This window comes from Sphaerodactylus townsendi, linkage group LG10, assembly GCF_021028975.2.
Source record: "Sphaerodactylus townsendi isolate TG3544 linkage group LG10, MPM_Stown_v2.3, whole genome shotgun sequence".
Lineage (NCBI taxonomy): Eukaryota > Metazoa > Chordata > Lepidosauria > Squamata > Sphaerodactylidae > Sphaerodactylus > Sphaerodactylus townsendi.
Window position 1 is genome coordinate 24,489,503 of NC_059434.1, and position 26,574 is coordinate 24,516,076.

Consider the following 26,574-nt stretch of genomic DNA (forward strand, 5'->3'; position numbering starts at 1 on the left):
GGGCTTTGCGTATTCTAGGGTGGAGATGAAATACATCTGTGTGGGATGAGACTAAGAACTTTTAGACTTTTAGCAGTAGGCTCTGAATAAATTTGGCTCCGTGCTATATCTAGCCAAATCTGACACAGAATCACCACACTGCCAACATGGTCCAGATTGGCCAGGATTTTCCTCACAGAGTGAGTACCGGAATTATGTGATGGCATCACACAGCCAAATCGATCTGGCTATGTGACTCCATCATGTCACCATACTGTAATCCCTGAGATCATGATACCTATAAAAAGAATTTTTCTTTTGAAAAGGGCACTGAAATATCTAACAAGAAAGTTGATGAACAGAAAAAGAGAAGCACTGGTGTTGGGTAATGCATATGAAATTCAGCATCTTGGCAATTTCAGATTACTACTTATATTTTCTCTAATGTTACCTTGAAGTCTACAGAGCTATAAAAATAGCCAGGGTGTGAGCAATGCCTGATGAATATTTTGAAATTTTAAAAAATACCAAACAGATTTTCCAGGGCTTCTAAACATTACTCTGCCTTGAATTTGGGATGATCTCTAAGGGATGGTGGATCCATGGTTTTTGGAATGCTAGGAGGATATTAGTCTTTTGGGTTATGTGCATAATGTCCTAAACTGGCACTCGACTGGCAAGTGGGTTCTTTCAGCTGGTCTTGGGGGCCTTATGCAGCAAAGCATGATGGATCCCAACCATGGAAGAAAAATGGATACTAAAACAATAGAATATTTTTAGAGCAACAATCAACATGAGCCAATGTCAAACAGCCAGAAAGCCATCTTGTACTTACTGAGGGTTGAAAGTACATTCTTCTTCAAACTGCCAGTACCACTGAATCTTGGACACTGATGGAACAGCATACACTGTACATGTTAGGGCCTGAGTGGAGCCATACTTATAAGAATCTACTGGTGCTAACAGAGCGTTCTCTCCAATCTGTGGTAGGACTGCAGGAGAAGAATATAAATACAGGAATGACATTAGTGAACTGCTTCAAACTCACTTAATACTGGTATTGTTTATGGGTCAAGACATTTCTTGGGTTATATTGATTTGCTTTTTTAGAAAAGGAGGGGGGAAGCTAGGAGTACTAAATGATTTGCTACTGAGACAAAAAAAATCATATGATGGAGCTGCTTCTACATCTTCATCATCAGTGACTGCGATTATCCAGCAAAGAAGCCATCACCAATTCTATGTCATATGCAGAGCATTATAATCACAACTACAGTTGAGTCATTGAGTGACACTAAGATAATTCAAGTAAGGATGATGTGTCCATATCACCATGGAGTGGTTATGAAAGAAGAATGGATGGGTGTCCGTTAAAATGCAAGACAACTGGCAAATCTGACTCTTGGTACTTAACGGAAAGTCATCTTTCCCTGTAAAACCATCCTATTAACCCAACAGAGTGACCAAAGGAACAATGCTAAGCAGGTCTACTTGAAAATAAGTCCCATTTTATTCAATAGCATTTACTCCCAGGAAAGTATTTGTAGGATTGCTGCCCAAAGACAGAACTTAGAACTGGGCTATGGAAATGGGTGTGTGTGTGTGTGTGTGTGCGCGCGCGCGCGTGCGAGCGCCTCATCAAACCTAGCTGACTTTATGGTGCCCTTGTAGGCTTTTCAAGGCAAGAGACCTTCAGAGGTGGTTTGCCATTGCCTGCCTCCATGTGGACTGAGAGAATTCAGAGAGAACTATGACTGCTCCATGGTCATTCAACAGGCTTCATGTGGAAGAGTGGGGGAATTGAACCTGGTTCTCCAGATTGGAGTCTGCCACTCTTAACCACTACATCACACTGGTTCTTGATTCCTAATAGTCATTGCAGCCATCATGAGAATTATTCCTACCCCAGGAGTACCCTTTTACTTTCTCAATTTTAAGGAAACTTCTGCCATTCATTCCTATGGGAGAAAGTTAGGGAGAGGGCAAATATTTAGAAACATATAATAAGATCTTGTGGGTTTTCCGGGTTGTATGGTCGTGTTCCAGTAGTATTTTCTCCTGACATTTTTCTCCTGAGGATCTTCTGAAGATGCAGACAAAACATCAGGAGAAAATGCTACTGAAAAATGGACGTACAACCCGGACAACCCACAATATCCTAGTGATTCCGGTCATGAAAGCCTTCCACAATACAATGTATAATAAATTAACTTCTTTGAGCTGTAGCAAGAAAAAGCATATCAGCTTCAACAGCACCCTAGTCTTAATTATCCCTACAGTTAAAACTCAATGACACATCATGATTGTCGTTAGGGTTGACAACCTCCACAAGGTGGCTGAAGATCTCCTGGGATTATAGCTGGTCTCCCGATGACAGATATCAGTTCACCTGGAGAAAAAGTGGACTCTATGGCATCACAGCCCATTGATGCCCCCTTGCTACCCAAATGCTGCCCTCCTCAGGTTCCACTCCTGAAGACTCCAGGTATTTCCCAACCCAGAGCTGGCAAACCTGTGTGTTGTAGTCCTCATGGGTTATCCCAGGCACTCACACTTGTCAAATTATGGACATTTTCCCATTATAACTTACAAGATTGTCTGCAGTTGGTCTATCAGTGAAAAGAAACCATCTCTACCTACAGGTAGTATTGATTACAAAATGAAGAGCGGTATGGGAACCAGATCTAGGTCTATAGAAATTGTGATTTCCCAAGCCAAAAACAGGACATCAGCTATGTACAGCTAATCATTACTGGTTTCACTATTTGACTGGGAGTGCAAAAAAGAGGAGGATTTGACAAGCATCTGTAAGACCAGTATTTCATTGAAGATCAGTTGTGTTCTACTTGGCAGGTTAGCAGAGAAGCAGGCCGGCCAAAAGGTCATGGTGGAGTCTGCAAGTTGTCCTTTAGACTACAGCTTATTCTTTCTGCCATTCCAAGTTATTATATGAATGCTGGTCCAGCCAATATCTTCTATTTCCCAAGAAGCTACCATCTTCATCCAAATGCACTTCTCATCTTTAAAACTGGCTCTTTTATGTAGCTGCAAACAACACTATTTCCTGAGCAGCCAAATGGAGGAGGAACACGAGAGACAGGGAAGAGCAGGAAGGATGGGAGAGGCACACAAGGACAGCAGGGGAAGGTCTCGTGATGTACGGGAATGATCACTGAAGGCAGGAAGAGAGCAGGACACAAAAAGGCAAAAACAAAATACACAGCAGGACACAAGGGCCAAGAAGCATACAAAAAAACCTCACAAAGACAAGATTCTTTTGCGAAACAAGAAATGGGTAACCCAAAATCTGCCAAACAAATAAATGGAGCAAAATATGAATGACACAGGATCAGTAATCAGAGTGAGTATATATAACTAAACACAGATCTCCAGCCACAGATGGCAGCCCACTAGGGGCTTGATAAATGTACTGTTTGGAGCGCTTGTTAAGGACTGCAAGAAGAAGCTGGTAGTCCAGCACAGCAAAATGGACAGCCACATTAGACCTGTGTTACAGTGGCTGGCAACTCGAAGGCTGCATGCTGCCTCCAGATCCAATCATGAAGTGCCCTCAAATTAGGTCTGCCAACTCTGGGTTTAGATATTTGAGGACGGAGCCTGGAGAGGGAAGGATCTCAGTAGGGTATTACGCCATACGGTCCACCTTCTGAAGCAGCCATTTTCTTGAGAAGTGGAATACATGCTTTAAAAAAATAAATAAAAAATAAATAAATAAGCAACCTATTTAGTCAGGTGAGTGGCTGTGTTTCTGGAAGACTGCCAACCTCCCTCTGGAGATTGGCAGCCTACCCCCAAATAGCTAGAGGCGTGGGGGGAATGGCACCCAGGAAAACACCTGCACGCTGCTCCCCCTGGCCCGCCCAGTGCACCCCACCTATCTTAGTCAGTGGGAGTCTGCCGTGGGCCACCCCTTGCCCTGGCTTGGCCCAGCCAGGCTGCTCCTTCAGCCGGCAAAGGTGGGGCCAAGGGGAGAAGAAGAAGAATTTGGATTTATATCCCCCCTTTCTCTCCTGCAGGAGACCCAAAGGGGCTTACAATCTCCTTGCCCTTCCCCCCTCACAACAAACACCCTGTGAGGTAGGTGGGGCCGAGAGAGCTCCGAGAAGCTGTGACTAGCCCAAGGTCACCCAGCTGGCATGTGTGGGAGTGTACAGGCTAATCTGAATTCCCCAGATAAGCCTCCACAGCTCAGGTGGCAGAGCTGGGAATCAAACCCGGTTCCTCCAGATTAGATACACAAGCTTTTAACCTCCTACGCCATTGCTGGGGGGGGGGGGTGCAATTCTCTGCACTCCCTCACACTGGACCAGATGGCCTGCGCCCGGGGACATGTGACCCCACATGTTCCCGTGAGTGCTCCACCTCTGCAAATAGCTGAAGGGAGGCCATAGGAATTCGAGCAGCTCTGAACATCTGCCTGTCATTTTAGCATTCTGCAAAGTATGGCCTGGCTAACGGAAACAGAATTTCACTCTGGAGATCTGAGGATTGAAGAGAACTTTACCGTTCACCACCAGATGAAATGTGTGTCTCTCCTGTTCCTTATTGATAGGATTGGTTAGTACAACTGTATAATTCCCAGCATCTCTTTCACTTGTTTCAGAAATAGTCAAGGAGTGACCAAGTTTAACTGTACGATTTGCCGTGATGGCTTTTCCATTTTTATACCTTAAAAAGAAAAAGAAAAAAACAGGCATTCAAAACAATATGCATACAGCATACATGTCACTTCCCATTCCTATTGTCCTATTCTTCTGAGATGTTCATAGAAGCATGCATAGTGTAATCTCTTTCTGGCCTTGTGAAGTAGGTCAGGCTAAGAAAAAAGTGACATTAAAGGTACGGTGACCAGACGTCCCGCCCTGTGACAGGGTGGGAAATGGGAGTGCCCCAGAAGGCAGTGCGCTCCTGCGGCTCCGTGAGCATGCGCGCATGCATGCGCGCGCAGCCACCCGCCTACCCGCCCATCCCGGTTTACAAAGGTGACCATCTGGTCACCTTAATTAAAGGTCACTTCGTTAGCTTAGCAGTCTGGGACTTTTAATCTGGCCTTCTAAATCCGCAACTGATGCTTGGAGCCATATTAGATCTGTGATATATTATATAGCATTTTGATTTCTTACCATTTTAATTCCGGAGGTGGATACGCTGTGAATTTCACAGGAATTCTGACTGGTGCACTCAAGCTCGTTTCCACCAAAGATGGCATCCTGCCCAAACTAATGAAAGGTTTTTCTGCCAAAATAAAAAGTATAATAAAATGTAAACAAATATTTTTCCAGAAATGTATATTTTCTTTATTGCTCGTAGATTTTAAATAGAGGCAAAAGCAATGGATCTAACCACAGAAAAACTCTGGTGTGTCCAAACTTTTTGGGGGGGCCTCCATCAGATAGCAACTAAGAATTTTGCCTGTGTATTTCAGAATTACGCTGCTGTTATCCTGAAGATACACTGGAGTATCCAGAGATCCATGTCAGTAAGCCACAGTGGTGTCATGTCTACGTACCCTCTGCAATGGTATGGTGGCAGAGAAAACCATTTTAAAGAATAACCCAATTGTTTGTTCACATTATTAATTATTGAACTATGTTTGTTTAAAGCTTGTTTGGTTTTTCTCAATCAAGTAGCTCCCATTCCTAAAAAATAAACACCAGCTACCACTCTTCCCTAAAATGATCCTTTCCATTGTTAGGTTCTGAGATTTTGTGTCAGTTTGCTCCTCATTACGAAGATCCCAAACTTTCTTAATCCAATCACACAAGGTCTGGATTTTTCTACTGGTATAATGAGGAGACAGGGAGTGGTTTTCAAATAATGATGGACGTTTCAATGAGACTGCAAGAGACCTCTGGTACGCCTCTGGCCAAACGATACGATCACTGGATGAAGATTTAATGTGATTTTTTTAAGAAAGCTCTTGAACTTCCACTTATCACTGGCTCAGTTTTGTGGATGTTTTATTTTTTACCAGTGCCTGCAGTATGTCTTTTTCCAAATAAAAAGAAGTAGATCCAGGGAAATGCCTTACCGTGGACAATGACGTTGACGCTGCTCCTCTTAGTTATGCGGCTGCTGGAAGCTGTGCAACTGTACCGTCCTCGGTCATTCACAGACACGTGTTCTATGGTGAGAGAACTTACAAATCTCTTCACTTCATTATCGGACGATGACTTCATCTCCCTGATGGAAATGTGTTTTTTCTACAATACAGTTCAAAATAGTTCATTCAGACAATGACCTTTCAGCCTCTCTTTACACACATGCAAAAAAAATCAGGCAGTTTTTTTAGTAGATTGAGTGGATGCAGATGAAAACAGGACTATTGTACCCATGTGTCCAGCCATTCACTTATTCACCTGTGGTAAGCAAGGATAGCTTCCTGGTAAGTTTTGGAAACTGCATGAGCATTGGCTTGCTGCTGATGGGCCACAAATTAATTATGCATGGGAAGGTGGATGCATAAGTGGGTTTGTGGGCTGTAACGTTCTGTGGCATAATTTGCTAAGTTGCTTTAACAGTTTGTCAACCCGAGAATTTTAGTAGTTGCCTCCCCCTCCCTGGCAACTGGTAACCTTTTGGGCCTGTTTCGGTTTTCTTACATTCAAGCTGACTAATCCAAAATTTTGAGTTTTTAAAATATAGTACAGCACTTGGAGACCTTCATGCATATATTTCCATTACTTAGGAAAACTTGGTAAGACTGTTAATAAGAAGGCTGCAGGGCTGGGGGAAAAACTGACCATCTGGACTCTTGGTTGTTTACCACAAAATGCTATTATAATAAATACATAAATATTCATATTTTCAATTTCCATACAATGCATCCTGTTTAGTATCCAATTACAGTTACTGATTTGTACAAGACATGAGCTAGTACGGCACAGAGGTTGGAATTGCTGGACTAGTACCTGGCAGTCCCAGGTTAAATCCCCACTTAACATAAACCCACTGGGTGACTACCCTACCTCACAAGATTGTTGTGTTGTTTTAAGAATAGAACAAAGGGAGAAACAGGATATATCATTCTGACCTACTGAGAGAAAAGGCAGGCATAAAACACACTAAATAAATAAGGAAAAGATTTCTTTCATAATGATGAATGTGGCCAAGTAATTACAAGCAACATTTTGGAGACTTTGGATTTAATGAATCAAAAATATATTTGATGACTGAGGCAAGAGGTGCAGAAAGTATGCAAAGAAATGAAGATGGAAGGGACAAAACACCTCTACAAATGCATATAATGTGCCAAGTAGCTAGTTCAGTAAGCCTGCAATGTAGTGAACCATGTCAGGAGTATATTATTGGCGCTGCAATTATACAACAGCATATAGTTACCAAATGAATAAAGATGTTGGCAAGTACTGAATTGTGTGCCTTGTTGGAACTGATTGTTATAAGTAATACTCACTGAAGCTTGGAGTATCTTATGTTACTTTGAGAGCATGCTTGGTTTTTGCAGAATGGAGCAGCCCTCAGAATTTCACATGTTCTATGACGGAGCTTGATTTAATGCTTTTGACTGACCCTGCCTAGCAGGAGATTCCAGCACTGGCCTACAAAGGCATGTTTATGGCTGTGCAATGCAAATGCGATTGAGACGATTGCTCACATTCTATTATATTGTGAATTCTACAAGGATATTAGACATTGCTTAATCTTTTCCCTGCAGGCTAGGCTTCTTGGATATTCCAGTTATTCTAGTTACCCTAAAGACTTACTTATTAGGTTTTAACTCAAAGATTTAAAAATCCACCATTTCATACGTAGTGTCAAAGTTTTCTTTAATTGCTAGCAGAATACGGAGATTGTTGGTGTCAAGTGAAATTGCTTGCTAATTGTTCATTAACATTATTGCTGTGCTTGTATTTTAGTCTTTTTGCTGGCCTAGGACTGTGCTTAGTAAAATGAATGAAAAGCCTCCCTTGTCTAATGGTAGTCAAAAGCACTGCGTTTAAGCATCCAGAGAGCCATACACAATTAGTTTTGGCATTTGAGTGTGTTAAATTGCAAACTGACTTCACACTACTCTTCCTAAGGGCCAAATTAGACACAATGGCATCCCCACAGCCACCATAAGAATCCTGATGCCGTTTTTAAGTTGTTTTAAAAATGCTGAAAGGCTCTCTTTTCCACCCCGTACCTTTCTACGTGCAAAGGAGCTGCGGGGACACCATCGCATCTAGTTTGGCCCTAATTAAGGAGACAGTTGTTAGAACATAGCCGTCAGTCTTCATTACAACGTTGGCCATTCAAGTCTTCATCAGCCGGGATGGGCTGCAAAGCCTTTCTTTTAAAGGTTATCTTTTATGTATGCTGCTTATAACAATGGCAGAGTCTTCAGTCATTTAACATCTATGTCCTGTCATATTTGTCCTGCCCATTATGGGAGAGGCTGTGAATTGTTGGAAGAGTCTCTGATTTGCATGGAGAAAGTTCCGGGTTCAGCCACTGGCATCTCCCGTGAAAAACCAGTCAGGAGAAGATGTGAAAGGCCTTTACCTTAGAACAGGGGTAGGGAACCTGCGGCTCTCCAGATGTTCAGGAACTACAATTTCCATCAGCCTCTGCCCCTGACAGAGGCTGATGGGAATTGTAGTTCCTGAACATCTGGAGAGCCGCAGGTTCCCTACCCCTGCCTTAGAACCTGCAGCTCTGCTGGCAGTCTGAGAAGACAATTTTGACCTCAATGGACTGATGGAATGATTCAATAAAAGGGAGCCTTGTGTTTGTGGATGTGTGTATATTGGCAGCATCAATAACACTCTTATGATCTTTTTTGCTCTGTGCAGTTCTGTAAGGATCAACTCTTCAACAAGCCACAGAAGGCCATTGCTTTCACATCCTGCATGTGAGCTCCCAAAGGCACCTGGTGGACCACTGCGAGTAGCAGAGAGCTGTCTTGTTCTTATGTTCTTATGATCTATTTATCTGTGGAGACTGTCTGGATTCTTCACCTTCATTTCTCCACGCAAATACTACGCCTTTTACCTCAGTCATCTTCTCCTCATATAGGACAGCAAAAATTAAACAAAAAGAAATGCAGGCATGTCCATTCCTCATTCTGCCATAAGGATCCAATAAGTCGGTTACACCTTGAATTTGGAACAAGAAACACATCAGTGTTTGAAAATATGTGGACGTGAATCTTCTGTACCAAAATTGTATGTGTAATTAGCAGTGTCATTACCTGTCCCATTTTTACCATGCTTTTCCTTCAAGGAGCTCGAGGGTGTCTCCTCCTCCATATAGCCTCAAAACAACCTGGTGAAGCTGGTATGACTGAAGGAGTGACTGGCTTAGCTTCATCCACAGTGAAGAGTTGCCCCCTTCAAAGCCCAAGGGAAATTAGCAGGGTGGGAGGATTGCAGTGCCAATGGATGAATGGATTTCGGAATTAAAGACCAATATTTCAACCACTGTACCACACTGGCTCTGACAAGCGTCCAGATGACTACTCATGTTATTTTCAAAACTACTGCCTTCTCTATAAAGATCATGAGAAGTTTTTTTTTCTCTGAACATAGAAACACTTACAGGAAGACAATCACAGGAGTAAAATGGATTTCTGAAAGTTCAAAAGAAAATGTGTTTCTTTCAAACAGATTCTTCTTGAAAGGTAAATTACCTTATTTGTTTTGCTTGATGGGAAGTCCCACTCAAATTCAATTCCCACATTCAGTTCTGTCCTTGCAGTACAATTGAGGGATAGCTTCTCTCCTGCTGCCAGTTCTACTTGATGAGGAGGATTTATAGTGAGATCATGAATTTTATAACCTAAGGGGGGAAAGGCAATAACAAATCAATAACTCAAAGTTTACATGATGAATAGGTAATATTAAATGTTATGGTTCTATATTACCTGGTGTTTTTTATGCTTCATACTTTAGACATTACCACCTCCATCCCCAGTAAAGTACATTTACTTAGGAATAACCTTCTAACATTTAGTTAACCCATTTAAAATAAAATATAAGCCAAATAAAATGTTTGAACGGAATTGAAAAACATGCTATTCACAATGTACAACCCATTCTGTCTTGATTTTCCCTCTCTGTCCTTTAAGTCACCGAGAAACAAGAAAGGAAATGATAGTCCAGATAAAAATCCAAAGTGAATTATGTGAGGAATAAGAAATGCCTTTTCCCAGGGGTGCCTCTTTCCAGTCCTTTCCTTTTTCTCTCTGAGGATAGTCCATAAACTTTGCAGTCTCACTTGGGCCCTTTCCGCACGGAGGAAAGGGCGCCTCTCCACCGGCAGAAATTATGCCCGTGGAGGGGAGGAGGCCGTTCGCACAGGAGCATGCAAGTGGCCCCCGCAGAGGCCGGCGTGCGGAGCCGCCTCTTCTGAGTCCCCCCCCCACTCACCTCGTCCTCCAGCGTCGGTCTGGAGGGCTGCAGGGACCTGCCCATGCTGTCCTCCAACCTCCAGGGGTCGGAGGGCAACATGGGCGGGTCTCAGCAGCCCTCCAGACCGACGCTGGAGGACGAGGTGAGTGGGGGGGATGGGAAAGCGGCGTCTTCAGCATGGTGCAATTCGCACCGCACCGATGGGAAGGCGGCGCTTTCCAAAAACCTCCCTCGGGAAGGGAGGTGGAAAGCGGCGCCTTCACGCCGCTCAGGGCCGCACAGGACGGCGCTGCTGCATTGTAGCAGTACTGCCTGTGCGAACGGCTCCCCAGGGACCGGTGTTTTGCCGTCCCTGGGCCGCTGTTTTTGGCCCCGTGCGGAAAGGGCCTAAGTTACAAATAGTTTGGACTGTTCTCTTGGCTCAGCCATGAGCTGAAACTGGGCCCCCTTCCACACAGCAAATGTATAATGGGTTGCAGTCGGGATAAAATAACCCATTTTCCTGTTTTCGTGTTCACATGTGTCCACGTAGGCAGCACTTGGAGCATGCAGAAACAACCCGAGTTGCTGCCACGATGTCTCACAATATGAACATCTGCACTTGCACAGCTACGTAGATGTAAGCATGAAATTTTCAAAAAGGAAAATGGAGGCAAATAAAGTGCCTCCTGCCTGGCCGTTTGCTTGTGAGGGGCTGCAAACCGAGATTTTTTAAAAGACTCACTAATAGCGCAATTCTCAAAAAACCAGGTTTGTGGGAAATAACACAGGACAGACTTGTTTTAGGGCTGGGATCTGTGTGAAATTCCACCCCCCACCCCCAATATATATTTTTTTACCATCTTACATCCGTGTTTATTGGCAGAACAGGCCTAGGAGAAGAAACTCCTTGCACTGGAATGGACAAAATGCTGCCTGATTTAATAGTCCAGTCTATTTAAGTAAGTGGATTGAATCCAGAGGAGGCTCTCTGTGAACATTGGAGGGGGGTTAATTTTTGCCTATTGCACTTTCCTGCAGTCCTAGAATTCAGCTGTCACTTCAGGAGGAGTCTTTTGGAAGACATTTTGGATTGTTGTGGAAGGGACAGAAAGACACATTACTAGATGGAACTCCCCTCCATTCATGGAATTACCTCTGGATCCAATCCAGTGGGAGGAATACAATCCTTTCAACTCATCCAAGGAGAAAGGCATTCTCACACTCATGTCAGTGAGGACTCAGTCCTCACAGAAGAATGAACAATACAATTCTTCAAGGATAGCAACACACTGTGGCTTCCAATTTTGTGACCAAGTCTGAAGGGGGTAGATCCTTGGTCTTCTGCACCCGTTCCTCTCCTTTGTGTACCCTCTAATAACTAGAGGTTTGCACCATTTAAAAAGTATTTTTTGGGTTTTAAAAACCCAGACATTTCTGAAAAAGTCCAAAAAAAGCTGAACCCCAGGATAGGGGTTTTCCCTAGCTCTTTTTGTTTTGTTTTGTTTTTTGGCTTTTTCAAACTTTTCCTGGTTTGCATCAGAAAAAAAAATCTATGTTTAAGGAAGTTTTAGTGAACCCAATATAATCAGTGGTCAATAAGAGATTGACAAACAATAACAAATAACTTACCAACAACCACCACAATGAACATCATGGATTGATAGCTTTCATCATCGATCTTAGCTTTGCAGAAGACCATGCCCACGTCGCCAATCAGGTTACTGGGAATAGTGAAACCCTTTTGACTGTCCCATACAATTGATTTACCATCAGGAACAAATATCTTGTCTGGATACTTCTATATAAATACCAGTACAATAATCAATTAAAGTCTTATATTGGCTAATAAAAGTTAAGCACAGCTGGTGGCCATCTAGCTCCTGGCTGCATCCTCCTTTCCCATTTCTGTATGTGATCCTTCCTTACTGTGACTCCTGCTTCAGCTGCGTACAGGAAGACCATGTGCCCTTTATGGTACACATAGCAGAGGGGTAGGTCAGGTCTCTAAACTCTGAAGCCTATGAGCCTTATCTCAACAAGCTGTTATGGGTTTTCATATTGTGTGCCTGTGGTCTGGTGGGTTTTGCTCCTAACATTTCACCCCCAGATGCAGGCAAAACTTTAGGAGCAAAAACTACCAGACCACAGCCACACAGCCCAGAAAACTCACAACAGCCAGCTGATTCCAGCCATGAAAGCCAGCAGCAATACACTTATCTCAGCACCTGTATTCATTTGAAAAGTTCCAAACTAAGATACCAAACATGAAAGAGCACAAGGCGAAGAAAAATCAATACAACTGATAAACAAATATATATATATATATATATATTTAAACTGAAATCACACACCCCTGCCCACAAAGGAAAAGATTAAAACCCCAGGAAGAAATCCTACTGAGTACAAGCATGTGCTCTGGCTGAAATAAATGGAAGCTAAAATCAAGGTTGTGGCTATAGTTAATTTCTGCACACTTCTCTCTCATTATGAGCAGTCCAATGGTCACTCAAAGGATTCCAGCGGGTTTCAGAGATTTCACAAAATACTCAGGTTGAGACTATGACAAGTTTTCAAATGAAGGACATTTTGCCATTTCTTGTGTAACCATCAAGAAAACCTTCATGTCATCCCTTGTTGCACAGAACATTAAAAATATAAGGAAGGCACAGCTGTATCAGACCAATGGTCCATCTAATTCATCAGCATCCAGAGTCCTACACTAGCCAACCAGATGCCCCTGGAAAACTTACAAGCTGGACACAGAAGCCAAAGAGAGAACAGCTGAGACAAATAACAGAAGGCAACATGTTACATTGACTCACCGTATAGAGTGAAACATTGAGGTTTGTTATAGACCCAAGACATGGTATTACAACAGTTTTGTTTCCAGTTATATATATAACTCCAAGTTGGTCAGTAACTGAGGTCACAAATGGAGATCTGTGATCTAGAAGATCCATAAAATCTAAAAGATTTAAAATAAATACTATCAGATTGCAAAAACTGTTAAAAACTTTGTACAGAGATGTAAATAAGTGACTGCACAATAGTAGGCTAGAGTATATTATTCATAGGTTGAAACCCAAGTTATCAGGCTGGAAAATATTGACAGGATCTAGACCAAATTTTCTGCTAATAGAAGGAAAGGTATAGTTTCCACCAATATGCCTTTTCTGCTGACAACCCCCCAGTCTGCCCCCATTCCATTCCTGAATGTTTCCTCTCTGTCAGGAGCAGCATTTCAGGAAGATGAGTATTCTGCAAGAGGAATAGAGAAAGCAGGAAAGTTTTGTTTCATAGACGTATCTTCCGTGAGTGGAAAATTTAGTCTAGATTCAACATATTGTATATTATTTTATTTAATATGATACTTTGCTCTTTCCTGGTCATAAATAGAGTGTTATGATCAATTGGCACTAAGATTGGATCACTTCTTGGTAGAGGGTGAGACTGACAGAGGGACTAATACCGTGTTTCCCCGAATATAAGACAGTGTCTTATATTAATTTTTGCTCCCAAAGATGCGCTATGTCTTATTTTCAGGGGATGTCTTATTTTTCTGTGTTCTGTTTGTCGGGCATGCTTCCAAACAAAAACTTTGCTATGTCTTACTTTCGGGGGATGCCTTATATTTCGCACTTCAGCAAAACCTCCACTATGTCTTATTTTTCAGGGATGTCTTATATTAGGGGAAACAGGGTAGGATACTCTGAAAACTACTGATTTCTTCAGAGTCTTTCTCTGCGTGCACATACACCATTGTTTATTCTCTCATGAGCAATTTTGTCTTTCTTTATTAGCTGAATATTCATGTCCTGATATATGCACAGAATTAAACTGAGATGATGTTTAACAGCACCTGTATTTATATCACCCATCAACGTTTACACATTGAGAATGATAATCCAGTTCCGCACAACCTTTGTTGGTGGTTGCTTTGCACCATTTCTCTACCTGAATATTGCACCTGTGTAGGAAAAGTGGGCATACAGCATGTACAAGGCAACTTCTGAGAAATGAAAAAATCTGTCTTGCCTTATGCAGAGGTGGTGGGAATGAGGTTTGCCAGACGACAGGAAGGGCCTGGAGATCTCCTGGAAGTGCAGCTGACCTCCAAATGACAGAGCTCAGTTTCCCTGGAGGAAATTGCTGCTTTGGAGGGTGGCCTCTATGGCCCTATACCCTGCTAAGATCCTTACCCAAACCATGCCCTTCCCTGCCTCCACCCTCAAATCTCCAAAAATATTTCAACCCAAAGTGGGCAACCCTAGTGGGAAATGACATTCCCAGGAGCTTATCACACCTTGCAGGGTGCATCCAATTTTCTACAGTGAAGTTAAATTTTCACCCACAAATGGTATGACTTAACCTCAGATCTGACTTGCAAGAAGAATGGAATTATTTGGCCATCAGATTGAAAGGGATCTTGAACCCTTGCTGGTTCTAATCCTCCCCATCTCCTAGAACCGTGGTGGCGAACCTTTGGCACTCCAGATGTTATGGACTACAATTCCCATCAGCCCCTTCCAGCATGGCCAATTGGCCATGCTGGAAGGGGCTGATGGGAATTGTAGTTCATAACATCTGGAGTGCCAAAGGTTCGCCACCACTGTCCTAGAACATTTTATCCAGTTTACTGTGTAGACTGATGGTGCTGAGTACCGAAGAATTAAGCCATTCTTTTGATATGCAAAGCCCAACACACCCATTCAGAACAAATGAAGAATGGAGAATGCCTTTGTAAAGAAAGACACTTCTTTTTTTCACAGAAGATAATCCATGGCTCCCCTTGAGCACAGTCTTCCAGACCAGTCTTATGAATGCCTACACAAAATACATTCCACAGAACTCACTATGGTTCACTCTCAAGAAAAGGTACCCAGGTTTGCAGTAATGCAGCCAAACATAAATCCTACTGTATATCATGGGGTTTGCTCTTAGGTGAACTAGGAGTAACATTTAAGATGAAGCCTTCAATTCCCCAACATATTAAATAGGAAGAGACCCATAACATATTATGTAAGGTACTATACCATAAAGGAAACACTTACCTTGCACATAAATATAAATACTGGACATTGTGTGGTTGTCTTGGTAAAAGCACTCATAGGCCCCTGTATCATTGTTTATTACTTCTGTAAGTGTGAGCATCTTACAGTAGATATTGTCAGTACAGTCGGTCACTGCTAACCGGTTTTCAGAACTACTCTGGTTGTTAGGCCAACGCCATTCCAAAGCCCTTTCGCCACTAGAAAAAGAAAATCAAAGAGGGTTTAAGGAAACAAAAGCATACTACAAAGTTATTCCCGCAAGGACTGGTTTGTACAGGTGTGTTCATGGTATGTAGAATGAAGTATCAGCTGGTCACCTGCACATGTGAATGAGTCAACAAGAATCACCTCAACCCAATGCTTCTAAATACACCTGAGATCCCAGTGTGGTATCCGTGGCTACAATGATGTTTGCTGAGATGATTCCAGGTACCCACTTCCTTCAACCCCAATCGAAGGGCCAATCTTGACTTCCTTTAATGGAGCAAGCGGTTCAGAACGACCTAGGAGGCACCATCTTCAGATCAGCAGGGAACATCCATACATCCATTTGGGAAAGGAATGTCTCCATCCTGTTATGCAGGCATTTTGTGGTGAAGACCACCACCTGTTCTCATAAGCTCAGTAAGACTGGAGACCCCTAACAGAGACAGTGGCCCTTTCCGTCCAGACAATTTAAAATGTTTTGAGGCAGGAAATATAAAAGCACGAGGATTACTGGACTACGCAGGGGCTGCCACCACAAAACACAGGAAGTTGGGTGGTAACCAATCTGTTTGGGGTGAACAAATTCATAGGTTTGTATACCCACAAGCTCACAATGAATGGACACATGGTTGCCAACAACCCACATCTCCCAGGTAACAATTAATTAAACAAGGTGCACAGCATGGCAGCACCAAACTCAGATTCTGCTCCTTTTTGCTCACTGCTACTTCCAGTGTGAAGAAATGTTGAGTGTGGTGTTGTATGTCTTGATTAATTAGCCGTTACTAGGGGAATGTGGAAAGAGACAAAGGAGAATCAACCATACCTCTCCTGCAATGTGTGGATGGAATTATCTGAGCGACTGCTGTACTACAGATCAGGAAAGAATCTCCCACCATACTGATCTAAGAAACTTTACACCCTGACTGTCTTGCTTATCCCAGGTGGAATAATCTGCTACACAAATGTCTTTCTATAGCATACAGGCTATCTACTTGCAGAACCGTAGCTGCAATGGGGACATCTAGGGGTCGCTCGCCCTGGGAGCTGCCATTGCAGTCACGTGGGGGAGGGCAGGGGCATGTTGGGGGCGTGTTGGGAGCAGGGGGCCACGGGCAGCTTATGCCCCAAGCACAGTTCCCCCTCCCTTTGTCACTGTCTACTTGTGGCAAATTACGATCTGGGCTGCATAAGATGACCTAAGGAAGGGCTGGTGGATGGTCCTCATTTGGAGTGAGAAGTAGTCACCAGATGATTACCGGTCTCTTCTGACTCCTTAGTTCTGAAGGTATGAAATAAGGAGGCAAGGGAAAACACAGATATTTATATCGGCGCTAAGGTACCAATGTATCTCCCAAGGACCTTGATGATATTGCCCTTCTTTCTTTTCTTCTAAGACTTCTCAAAATTTACTTTAAACATCTGACCAGGTGACTTTTGGAATGTTTAGGGTACTTTGAGATCATTTAAGGTTTTTCTGGTTATGTCACCACTTGGTTCGTTCCCTGAAAGCACAGGAAGTCACAGCTTGGAAACAGAAAGTTTAGGGTTTAAAACAGGCTATATACAAAAGAGTCATCATCTGCTGTTCACACAACATACCTGCAAGTAATCTGTAGTGTCTCATTTGCAGCTACAGTAAGAACAGATTTTTGGATGCTAAGGGATGGCGGATCCAGGGAAACTGGCAAGCCTGCAAAACAGCAAAGATTGATAACCAGACATGCCAAAGGGCATGTGACACTCAATTATAATGCCATAATAGTAAGTCACAAGAAACCAGCTAGTGTGGTGAATACCTGAGCCACGAGCGCAAAGGGGAGTTCTATGCTGGACTTCCCTGGGTTAGGAGTTATGCATTGAAAGGGTTAAATTGTGAAGGACAAAACCTTGCCTTTCGTACATCATACAGAAACTCACGAGCTCTGTCCATAACAGGAAGAATGGGCAGATGGTCATAAGCGAACAGCTCCGCTCTGCAATTCAAAAAGCTTGGGTGGAGTTCCTGTTTTGTTGCCTGACGAACTTCAAGGTCTCGCAGAAGGATGTTGGGACATTGTAATGAAGTGAACCTGGCTTCATAGGATGATCTCATCATTCCCTGGGGAATGGCTTAAGCACTTTGGTTTTCTAAAAATTGGACTTCTAAAATACCGTAATTTGCCCCAAAATTTCATATTCAGTGCTAGGAATCGTTCTAAGCGACACACTCATGTAAGCGCTCAGTATCCTGATTTCAGTTACTCGTGTTTGCTAATGTGCTGCTTTTCCCACTCAAAAGTCTAGCATGTCTGAGAGTCAAAATTAATCTGTTCCCAGAAATCCTGAGGCAGGCAAAACAAAGGACATGGGTCAACTCAAGTGGGGTTTTTCCCAGACTGTGCTCCAAAGAGCCCTGGTGTTCCTTGAAGCTCACTGGGGATTCCACAATGAGAAGATCAGTAATGACTAATGAGCTTCCTTAAACAACAGCTTGTTCACCATTACTGTACAATCTCATATGTACTACCCACACACCACTGAAATCACTCCAGAATCCTTTGCAACACAAAGTGCAGTGACCTCAGGCCCCTCAGCAGAAATAAATATCGTGAAAAGTATTCCTCAAAAAGGGAAAGTATGGGACCTTCTGGGTTCAATGCTAGACTGATCAGCATTTATATATATCCTGATAGTAGACCATGCAGATCTTTTATAAAAGTAGTGACGTGTTTCAGACAGGTTTTGATAAAAAGAAGCCCATATCTGAATATGGAATAAAAAGGAATAAAAAGAAGCCCATATCTGAACAAGAGCAGAATGAGTTTCTATCAGTCAACAACTATAGACCATGGTCCTACATCTGGAAGCATATATATGTAGACTTCTAAAACATGCCTTCCATTTACTTGAGATTGATCAACTAATTTTTTATAACTCAACCAGGCATTCAGTTGGGAACTTTGTTTAATTTACCAATGTCAAAAGAAATATCTGGGCACAGATTAATACAACTGAGCGCATAAGAAGAAATAACATAAACCAGTCTCACTACCCAAGTCAGTGAGTACATAAAAGCTAGGATTAAACTGGAAGCAATCCATTGGCATGTGTGGAGTTTGAGAGTGGAGAGATCAATTCCTTCTACCTCCACATAAAAAAGAGGATCTCAATGTTGTAGATTACAATACTTCAAAGTATTCAAAGCCCACACAATCAGCCTAAGATAGATGGATCTCTGGAGCCAAGAGTGTGAAACAAACTCACGTTCACATAATTTCCTGAACCATTTTGGCCAGACAGATTAAATAGGATTTATTAACACTGCTAAATATATTCATATCAGTCTTGGAAGGTTGTCTATTGCCACACAGCCTGGAAAGCTCACAACAACCAGTTGTCTATTAAATGAACTTTGCAACAAGTGAAAGTAGCCTGCAAATAATACTGGCCATCTATTTTTACTGAACAGTACCAATTTTCTTCTTCTATTATTCCACAAACTCACCAAGATTTTCTGGTATCGGCCAGATAACGTAGACTAAATAGACTTACAATTAAGGATGATTAAGTCTCTCCCCATGAAACTATATAGAGAGAGGAATTAACATGAAACATGTGTTGGAATGCAAGATATTCCATCATGGTGATTTTTTTCATCACAAATCCCAACACAATGTAGAGGATACTGTTCAATAAAAATTGGCCTTAAATTACTACCACCAATAGCCACTACAGTGTTTATGACTACCATTGAAATTGGCATCTTACTTAGCTACTGAAATATTTTAAAACGGTTTTTTAAATAATTCAGGCTAAATATCCATGACAGCATATTTCTAAGTAACACATCAAACAGCAATAATATCTTAAGTATGAAGCAAAATAAATTAAACTGCAGCTGATTAAGATTAGATTTTAATATTATGTTGATGGTTTAATATTAAAGCTATCTACTCTGTACGGTCTATCATGCATGTATTTCTACAGATTTATTTGAATCATCTGTTGTGATGGTTGATAGTGAAAGCCATCAACTACATGGGTTGAAGGAATTCACCTTTCTGTTCTTTTGACAAATCAAGTGGGGAGGGACCTTGAGGATAAAATTTAGCACCAAACTCCTGAGAGATGGGGAGGGAGAAAGGGGGCCTTTCCCCACTTCCCTTAAGCCCCGCGCTACTCGAGGAGAGTAGCGCGGGGTTCCTCGGCACTCCCCACTGAGAGGGGCGGCGACAGCGCAGCCGCCCCGAAGCTGCTGCTGTCGCGCCCCTCAGCGCGCAGCGTCCCAGGCGCTCTTCTCAACGGCGCCTTTTGATGGCCCCGCGCAGAGCGCGGGGTCGTGGGGACGGCCGGGCGCGCGCCTGGGATGCTGCGCGCTGACAGCAGCGCACAGCATAGAGGGGAAGGACGAAAGTGGGGAAAGGCCCAAGGAAGGAGAGAGTGTGCCCTGAAGTAAATTATACCTTCCACTGTGCCAAATACACATTTACAAATCATGCGAGATATTCTTTTAACACCCACAATAACAGAGGGCATTTACAGAAATCTTAATTCTCTCCCAACCACTGGATCTCTAAGAAAACAAAGATGACTTTTGAACCAAACCTAATTATATGATGCTACGAAACCAACTTTCAACTGGCTAATTGAAATAAATCTCTCAATCACAAGGCCAAATGCCCTTCAGCCTATTTGTAAAGTCTGCTTTAGCAGCCACTGGCTCTACAATGAAAATAAAAAAGTGCATTAGACAAAAACAGAAAGGACTGTACCAGCTGGCTTTTCCTCTGCAGCCAAGTGACCCATGAATTTAACATTAATATGCCACGTTTAATATTGTCTGATATGGTTATATTAAATTATTAATGATCCAGTGGCCTGTGATCTGCCTGAAATGGTCTGAGATTTTACTGAGTGATATAGACATCGCAGCTGAACGTTAAAACCAGCTCATATGTATTGCATTATTGTAAACATTACAACAACCTTGTAATGTAGGCCAGTGTTGTTAGCCTCATTCTGCAAATGTGGGTGCTGACACAGAGTAGCCACCCAGTGACCTCACAGCGGAGGATAGACCTGAACCAAGAACTTCCTGCTTTGAACGCCAGTCTCTCAGCCATACCAGCTCACAACTTCTGCAACACTGGTCAACCTAAATACTGTTAATCATTCTCAGGTAATGGAATAAGAAGGGTACGTCTCACTTCAGGATTCCACTGTACTTCCACTGTGAACACTGACACTACATTGATCAAGTTTATTATCTAATTGTATATCTAATTGTATATAAACCTACCTAGAGGTCGGAAGCCAGCAAAGTTAGCTATGGCCAAATGCCTCCAGAATGTTACTCACAACTAGCTGAAGGACTATTCATTCACTGCAATGGCGTGTAGGAGATACTATTTGTGTGGGACTGTGCCCAAAGGATATTCTGGTAATAGGAAATGATCCTAGGCAAGTCTACTCTGAAGTAAATCAGTGGGACCTATTCCCAGGAAAGTGCTCCCAGAAGTAGAGTCTCAAGTCATTCTCACAACACAATGTCCTGAAACTAACTCTTTGATTAGTAACACATGAGTTCAGGGCAAGTAATAAAAATGGCTATAAACAGACATTTGGGTCCCAAAGAGTTTCATGATCCAGCTAAGGGTTAGATCTACACATGCAGTACCACAGAGAAAGATCATAAAGCATTATGAACAATTAAAAATAAATGAAAAACTGCATGCTACAAAAAAAAGAGGGAAGGGACCGGATTTCTTCCCACGTGGTCCTTTTCCCTTGCATATGAGAAACTTGATGATATAAAATGGAGGACACGGGAACAATGTAATGTGCTTTGGGTCCCACGAGGGAGAAAGGTGGGATATGAAGTAAATAAAAATAACAAATAAATTGACAGATTCTTGAAGCTCTCCTCACCGAAATGAAAAATTCCGCATTCCATATGTACAGCTAACCAGACATTATTACCAACAATGCAACTCTTAGAAGAGAGCTAACTCCACTATAAAGACAGAGTAACCGTAAACAACCTGAAACAGTTATTTAGCCCTGTAGACCCTTTGCAAGGTCTGTCATTTCCATACAACACCTACTACCTCATTGGCACCAATAAACTTTTCCCCAGGGATCTATTTTTAGCAGTCACGGTACTTGATTTCATCCGGCAGTGTAGCAAATTTCATCGCAATTAAAGCTCATAAGAATCAAGAATATCCCTCTTGTGTGCAACATAAAAGATTTTTGTGGTGACATGTGATCAGTTTTTGCTGGGCTACGTCAAGATTTTTTTGGTAGTTTTTTTTTCTTATTTTAAAGCTCATATAATTATCCAATTTAAATGTGCATTGGTTCTAAATATTTGGCATACAAAGATACATGGTAACTAGCATGGTATAGTAGTTAAGAGCGGTGGTTAAAAGCAGTGGACTCTAATCTGGAGAACCGGATTTGATTCCGCTCTCCTCCTCATGAGCCGCAGACTCTTATCTGATGACCTGGATTTGTTTCCCGCTCCTGCACATGATGCCTGCCGGATGACCTGGGGCTAATCACAGTTCTCTCAGAACTCCCTCACCCCCACCCCCCTCGCAAGGTGTCAGCTGTGGGAAAAGAAGTTTGTAAGCCACTGTGAGTCTCTTTACAAGAAAGAAAGGTGGGGTATAAATCCAAACTGCTCTCTTCCAATTACCTCCCGCCACCCATTCCTGTTGACTCTCCAACTTTATGATGTAGCTTTGGCTTCAGCATCACAGAGGTAACAATCTCAGGGCATTCCAGTGATGGGAAAACTGACTGGAGTCAAGTTCTTGACTTGCAAGTTGAGGCTGATAATTGCTTTTCTCTTATTTACATTTTGCAGCATTCTATGTGAAGCTTTCTACCTTATTCTGATCTGAAAAGGCCAGGGGTGGGGGAGAAGAGATAATACATGTACTAGAGAGATATCGAGATACAGCCAAGCCTGTGGGGAACATTTTTAGCCCCGGGGAGGGGGATAATTAACCATATCACCAGGACTACAGAATCCATTTACTCAATCTCCGCACATGCAGGATAATACACTTTCAATCCACTTTCAATGCACTTTGCAGCTGGATTTTACTGTGCGCAATAGCAAAATCCACTTGCAAAACATTGAGAAAGTGCATTGAAAGTGCATTATTCTGCCTGTGCGGAAGGGGCCTCGGAGGGAGCAAAATGGTAATCTGTGTGGGGTCCTCTTCTCAGCGGGCAGCACGCCTCCCCTTGGGATCGGGATCAGTATCCACAGCCAGATCTCTCCATCCCCAAGGCGCTTCTCCATCGCAGCCCCGCGTATCAGTAGCTGCGGCGCTCTTGTGGTGAAGACGCAGGAGCGACGGGTCCCCACCTTTCCGCGACAGAAACGGACTCTTGGCATTTCCTTTCCTCGGAGCTGCTCACCCACCCGACTTCAGGATCCGATTCGCTCGGGGGGGGGGGGGGGCGGCCTTGACAGATCTCCAGCAGGTGATCTGCAACGCGCCTCCCACCCCCGCGAATTACTTCGTTGCTGCTGCGCCCATTCCCGGGGGATTCGACGGGGCCTTCTGCCCCAGGAGCCCCCGACGCGCCAGACGCGCTCCCTTACCCGACCACACCAGGCGCAGCCCCGCAGCGACGGACAAGAAGAAGGTCAGCCCCGCCACCAGCCCCATCTCTCCAGGGGGAGAAAGCCAGATGCGCCCGCTGGAGCCCAAGGCGCCGCCTGCGACGCGCTGGAGCCACTGCAGGAAGCGCCCCGAGCGGCCGGCCGGACAGCAGCTAAGCCCGCACTCTCCCGGGCAAGACCCCGCTCCGCCAGGCACGCTCCAGCCTCTCCAAGCAGACCAATCACCGGTCGCAGCGCCTCTTCATTGGGCGGGGGAGGAGCTTACATCACTAGCCCCGCCCCAGAATCCTCCAGCCCTGGAGGGTCTCCAGCCGCCTTCAGCCCCACAGCGTGGCTGACCTCCAAGCACCCTGGCTCCAAGAGACAGCCGGATTTATACTGGCGCTGTCTTTCTTTGCCTCCGGTTTATACCCTGTAAGGAAAAGGGGAGGCCCAGTCATCTCAGAGCCTTGCATAATTTTACACACCTCTCATCATCCTCGGCTTTACTCAGTTTTGTTTAAAACACACTTCTACAGACAGCCAGATTTACCCTGGCATTTCCTCTCCTTGCCATTGTGAGGAAAAGAGGAGGCACAGATATCTCATAGCCTTCACTATGGCCCTTTCCCCACTTACCTTTGCTGCACGCTACTCTCAGCGCGCGGCATCTCTGGTGCGCGCCTGGGTGTCCCCACGACCCCACGCTCTGCAGGGGGTCATCAATTGGCGCCGTTTCGAGGAGCGCCAGGGATGCCGCGCGCTGAGGGGGCGCGAGAGCGGCAACATTGTGGCAGCTGCGTTGTCACCGCCCCTGTAGTGGGGAGTGCCAGGGGACCCTGCGCTACTTGAGAGTAGCGCGGGGCTTAAGGTAAGTGGGGAAAGGGCCTCAGTGCCAGGTTTAGGGGAAGTGTTCCACTTGCGAGGCCCTCCTGATGCCCCACCCTCCCCACAAGTAGAAGAGTGTTTTAAACAACATTGAGTAAAGCCGAGGATAGTGGCGTGTGATTAAAATTCCGCAATTCACAATTCCTTCTCTAAAGGATGAACAATTTTATTGTTAAATACCGTGATGATTGCAAAAAATATATATGCATAAATGTGTAAGAAAGGCCTATAACATTGTCAAAAATATACACCTTGGCCAGAGGCCCCTAGATTTTGAGGTCCCAGGCAGTGGTGGTATTCAGCAGGTTCGCACCAATTTGGCAGAACCGGTTGTTAAAACGCTGCTTGTAAACAATCAGTGGTCAAATCATTTGAATCCGAGGCGTCAGCCTGCCAAGCTGATGAGGAAATCCAGGATTGCCTTCACTCCTGTTCCTCTGGAAGCCTTAAAATGGGAAACAAACATTTGAAAAAAAATATTTACACAAACCATGACTTGTGCTCTCTGCTCAATCCTCTCAGGGTTCCAAGCCAGAAGATGTTATATAAACCTGCCCTAGAAGAGAATTCTGGAGTCTGGACACCGACCAACCATAAAATCCTATTGCCGGAATGTTTATTATATATTAATAACTTCAGCCACAGATCCAGTTTACGATTACAGTGACCAAAGACTGACTTAAGAAGAGATTATCAGAAGAGTTTGGATTTATACCTTGTTTTCTCAACTTTAAAAGATTCTCCAAGTGGCTTACAAACTTCTTTTCTTCCTCTCCCCACAACAGACACCTTGTGAGGCAGATGGGCTGAGAGACTTCAGAGAGAACCATAATTGGCCCAGGATCACCCAGCAGGCTTCATGTGGAGGAGTTGGGAAACAAACCCAGTTCTCCAGTTTAGAGTTCACTACTCTTAACCACTACCTTAGATTGGCTCTCATTTAAGTGACTGAATGTATGATATGGTGGTTAGAGCATCAAAGGGACAGGAAAGACCTGAGTTTAGATCCCTGCTCGCCATAAGACTCACTGACTGACCCTGGGCCAGTCTCCTCTCAGTCTAATCTATCTGATAGAGTGGTTTTCAGGGTAAAATGGACGATGGGAGAACCAAGTAGGCTCCACCGAGAACCTTAAAGTAGTCATACCAGAACAATTTTTATGTTCTTTTGAGTCAGCCTCAAATATTTTTGTATGAATTGTAATGGCAACGCTTGCCTCTAATCTGGCATGAATTGTGCAAAATGAGCCTTCTATGAATCCCTTCAGTCTCAGAAAGTTGCAAAGGGGCAGCATTTCAGTGTGTCCTAGCATAATAAAACAGAAGTCCAGTGGCTCCTCAAAGACGAACAACATATTTCACTATCAAATTAATCATGAAATAAAATGTTGTGAGCCTTCAAAGTGCCACTGGACTTTAGTCTCTAAAAGACCACCTGTTCCTTACGAATGGTTGCATAACAACTGGTTCATGGGATTTATTCCCTGAGTTCAGGAGGATAACAAAGAGGGAGTCACACGTCTCCTTTAGCTAGCCTGCACAGTCACTACCTTCTGTTTGCACATCTGCTTACTTCAGTGGCCAAAATTTCATTAAACCCCATGTGTAGGAAGCTTCAAGCCTGTGCAGAGAAAGGGGCTGTCAGCTCCCAGGCATTCCTTACACACTCTTTTCCACCCCTGCAGTCCGTCACAACTTCTCTCTCCAGACCTGCCCTCAGCCCCTTGCTGAAGGATGAGGCCCGGCTGTCTGGTCAAGACAGCCAGCTGAGCAGCAGGAGCAGACAACCAGCTTTCTTTTGTGTGCCTAACTGTTCGAGCAACCACTTGAGAAATGGGAAGGTTTGCAGATGAACATCATTCTTTGGGCAATATGAATACTTGCTGATCAGCCACAGAAATGTTCAGGAGGGCATGTCTACAAATGATCTGCTCAGGATATTATTGTAGTCCAGTCCAGTGTTTACTGGTGAATTGCCTGGTACATCAATAAACACTGGACTGGCTTCTGCTTTGGAACCTTGCCTCATTCTGGCACTTCAGACCTCAGGCAGTTTAGTTGCCCTAGTCCAGTGATATTAAGTGTCTTAGACTTACACTTGTGTCTCTTCTGGACACTATTCCCCTTGGAGCATCTGGCCCAGAAGTCTGCAACCCATGGCTCCGGAGCCGCATTCTTTCATCCTTATTCTGCAGCTCCGCGTGGCCTGGAGGTCGGAGGGCAGCGTGGGCATGTCCCTCCAGCCCTCCAGAGCAGCGCTGGAAGGAAAGGTGAGTAGAGGGGCCAAACCAGAGGTGGCTCCATGCATGAGGGCGCCGCTTTTCACATCCCCTCCACTCACCTCTCCTTCCAGCGCTGCTCTGGAGGGACACGCCCATGGTGACCTCCGAATCCTGGAGGGGTTTCCCTGCCCAGCGCCACTGCCTCCTGCAGAGTGAGAGGCGGCGGCACCGGGCAGGCTGCAGATGCCATTCCCCCCCTCTGCCCCACG

The 26,574-nt window shown here is 43.9% G+C and overlaps 1 protein-coding gene across 2 annotated transcripts in view; it reads right to left on the minus strand.

The window, feature by feature from the left end:
- KDR (kinase insert domain receptor) overlaps positions 1 to 23,463 on the minus strand; it is a 60,094-nt gene extending 36,631 nt beyond the window's left edge. The window contains exons 1-10 of one of the 2 annotated variants that reach the window (XM_048509826.1): positions 23,196 to 23,463; positions 17,195 to 17,285; positions 15,386 to 15,582; positions 13,157 to 13,299; positions 11,964 to 12,132; positions 9,632 to 9,780; positions 6,032 to 6,203; positions 5,124 to 5,235; positions 4,505 to 4,668; positions 815 to 971 (exon numbers count right to left, since the gene is read on the minus strand). In XM_048509826.1, the coding sequence (XP_048365783.1) occupies positions 815 to 971; positions 4,505 to 4,668; positions 5,124 to 5,235; positions 6,032 to 6,203; positions 9,632 to 9,780; positions 11,964 to 12,132; positions 13,157 to 13,299; positions 15,386 to 15,582; positions 17,195 to 17,285; positions 23,196 to 23,262 (1,421 nt within the window). In that variant the 5' untranslated portion in view covers positions 23,263 to 23,463. The remainder of the gene's footprint in view (positions 1 to 814; positions 972 to 4,504; positions 4,669 to 5,123; positions 5,236 to 6,031; positions 6,204 to 9,631; positions 9,781 to 11,963; positions 12,133 to 13,156; positions 13,300 to 15,385; positions 15,583 to 17,194; positions 17,286 to 23,195) is intronic. The other variant, XM_048509824.1, reaches the window with a different exon arrangement.
- Between the last annotated feature and the right edge of the window lie 3,111 nt (positions 23,464 to 26,574).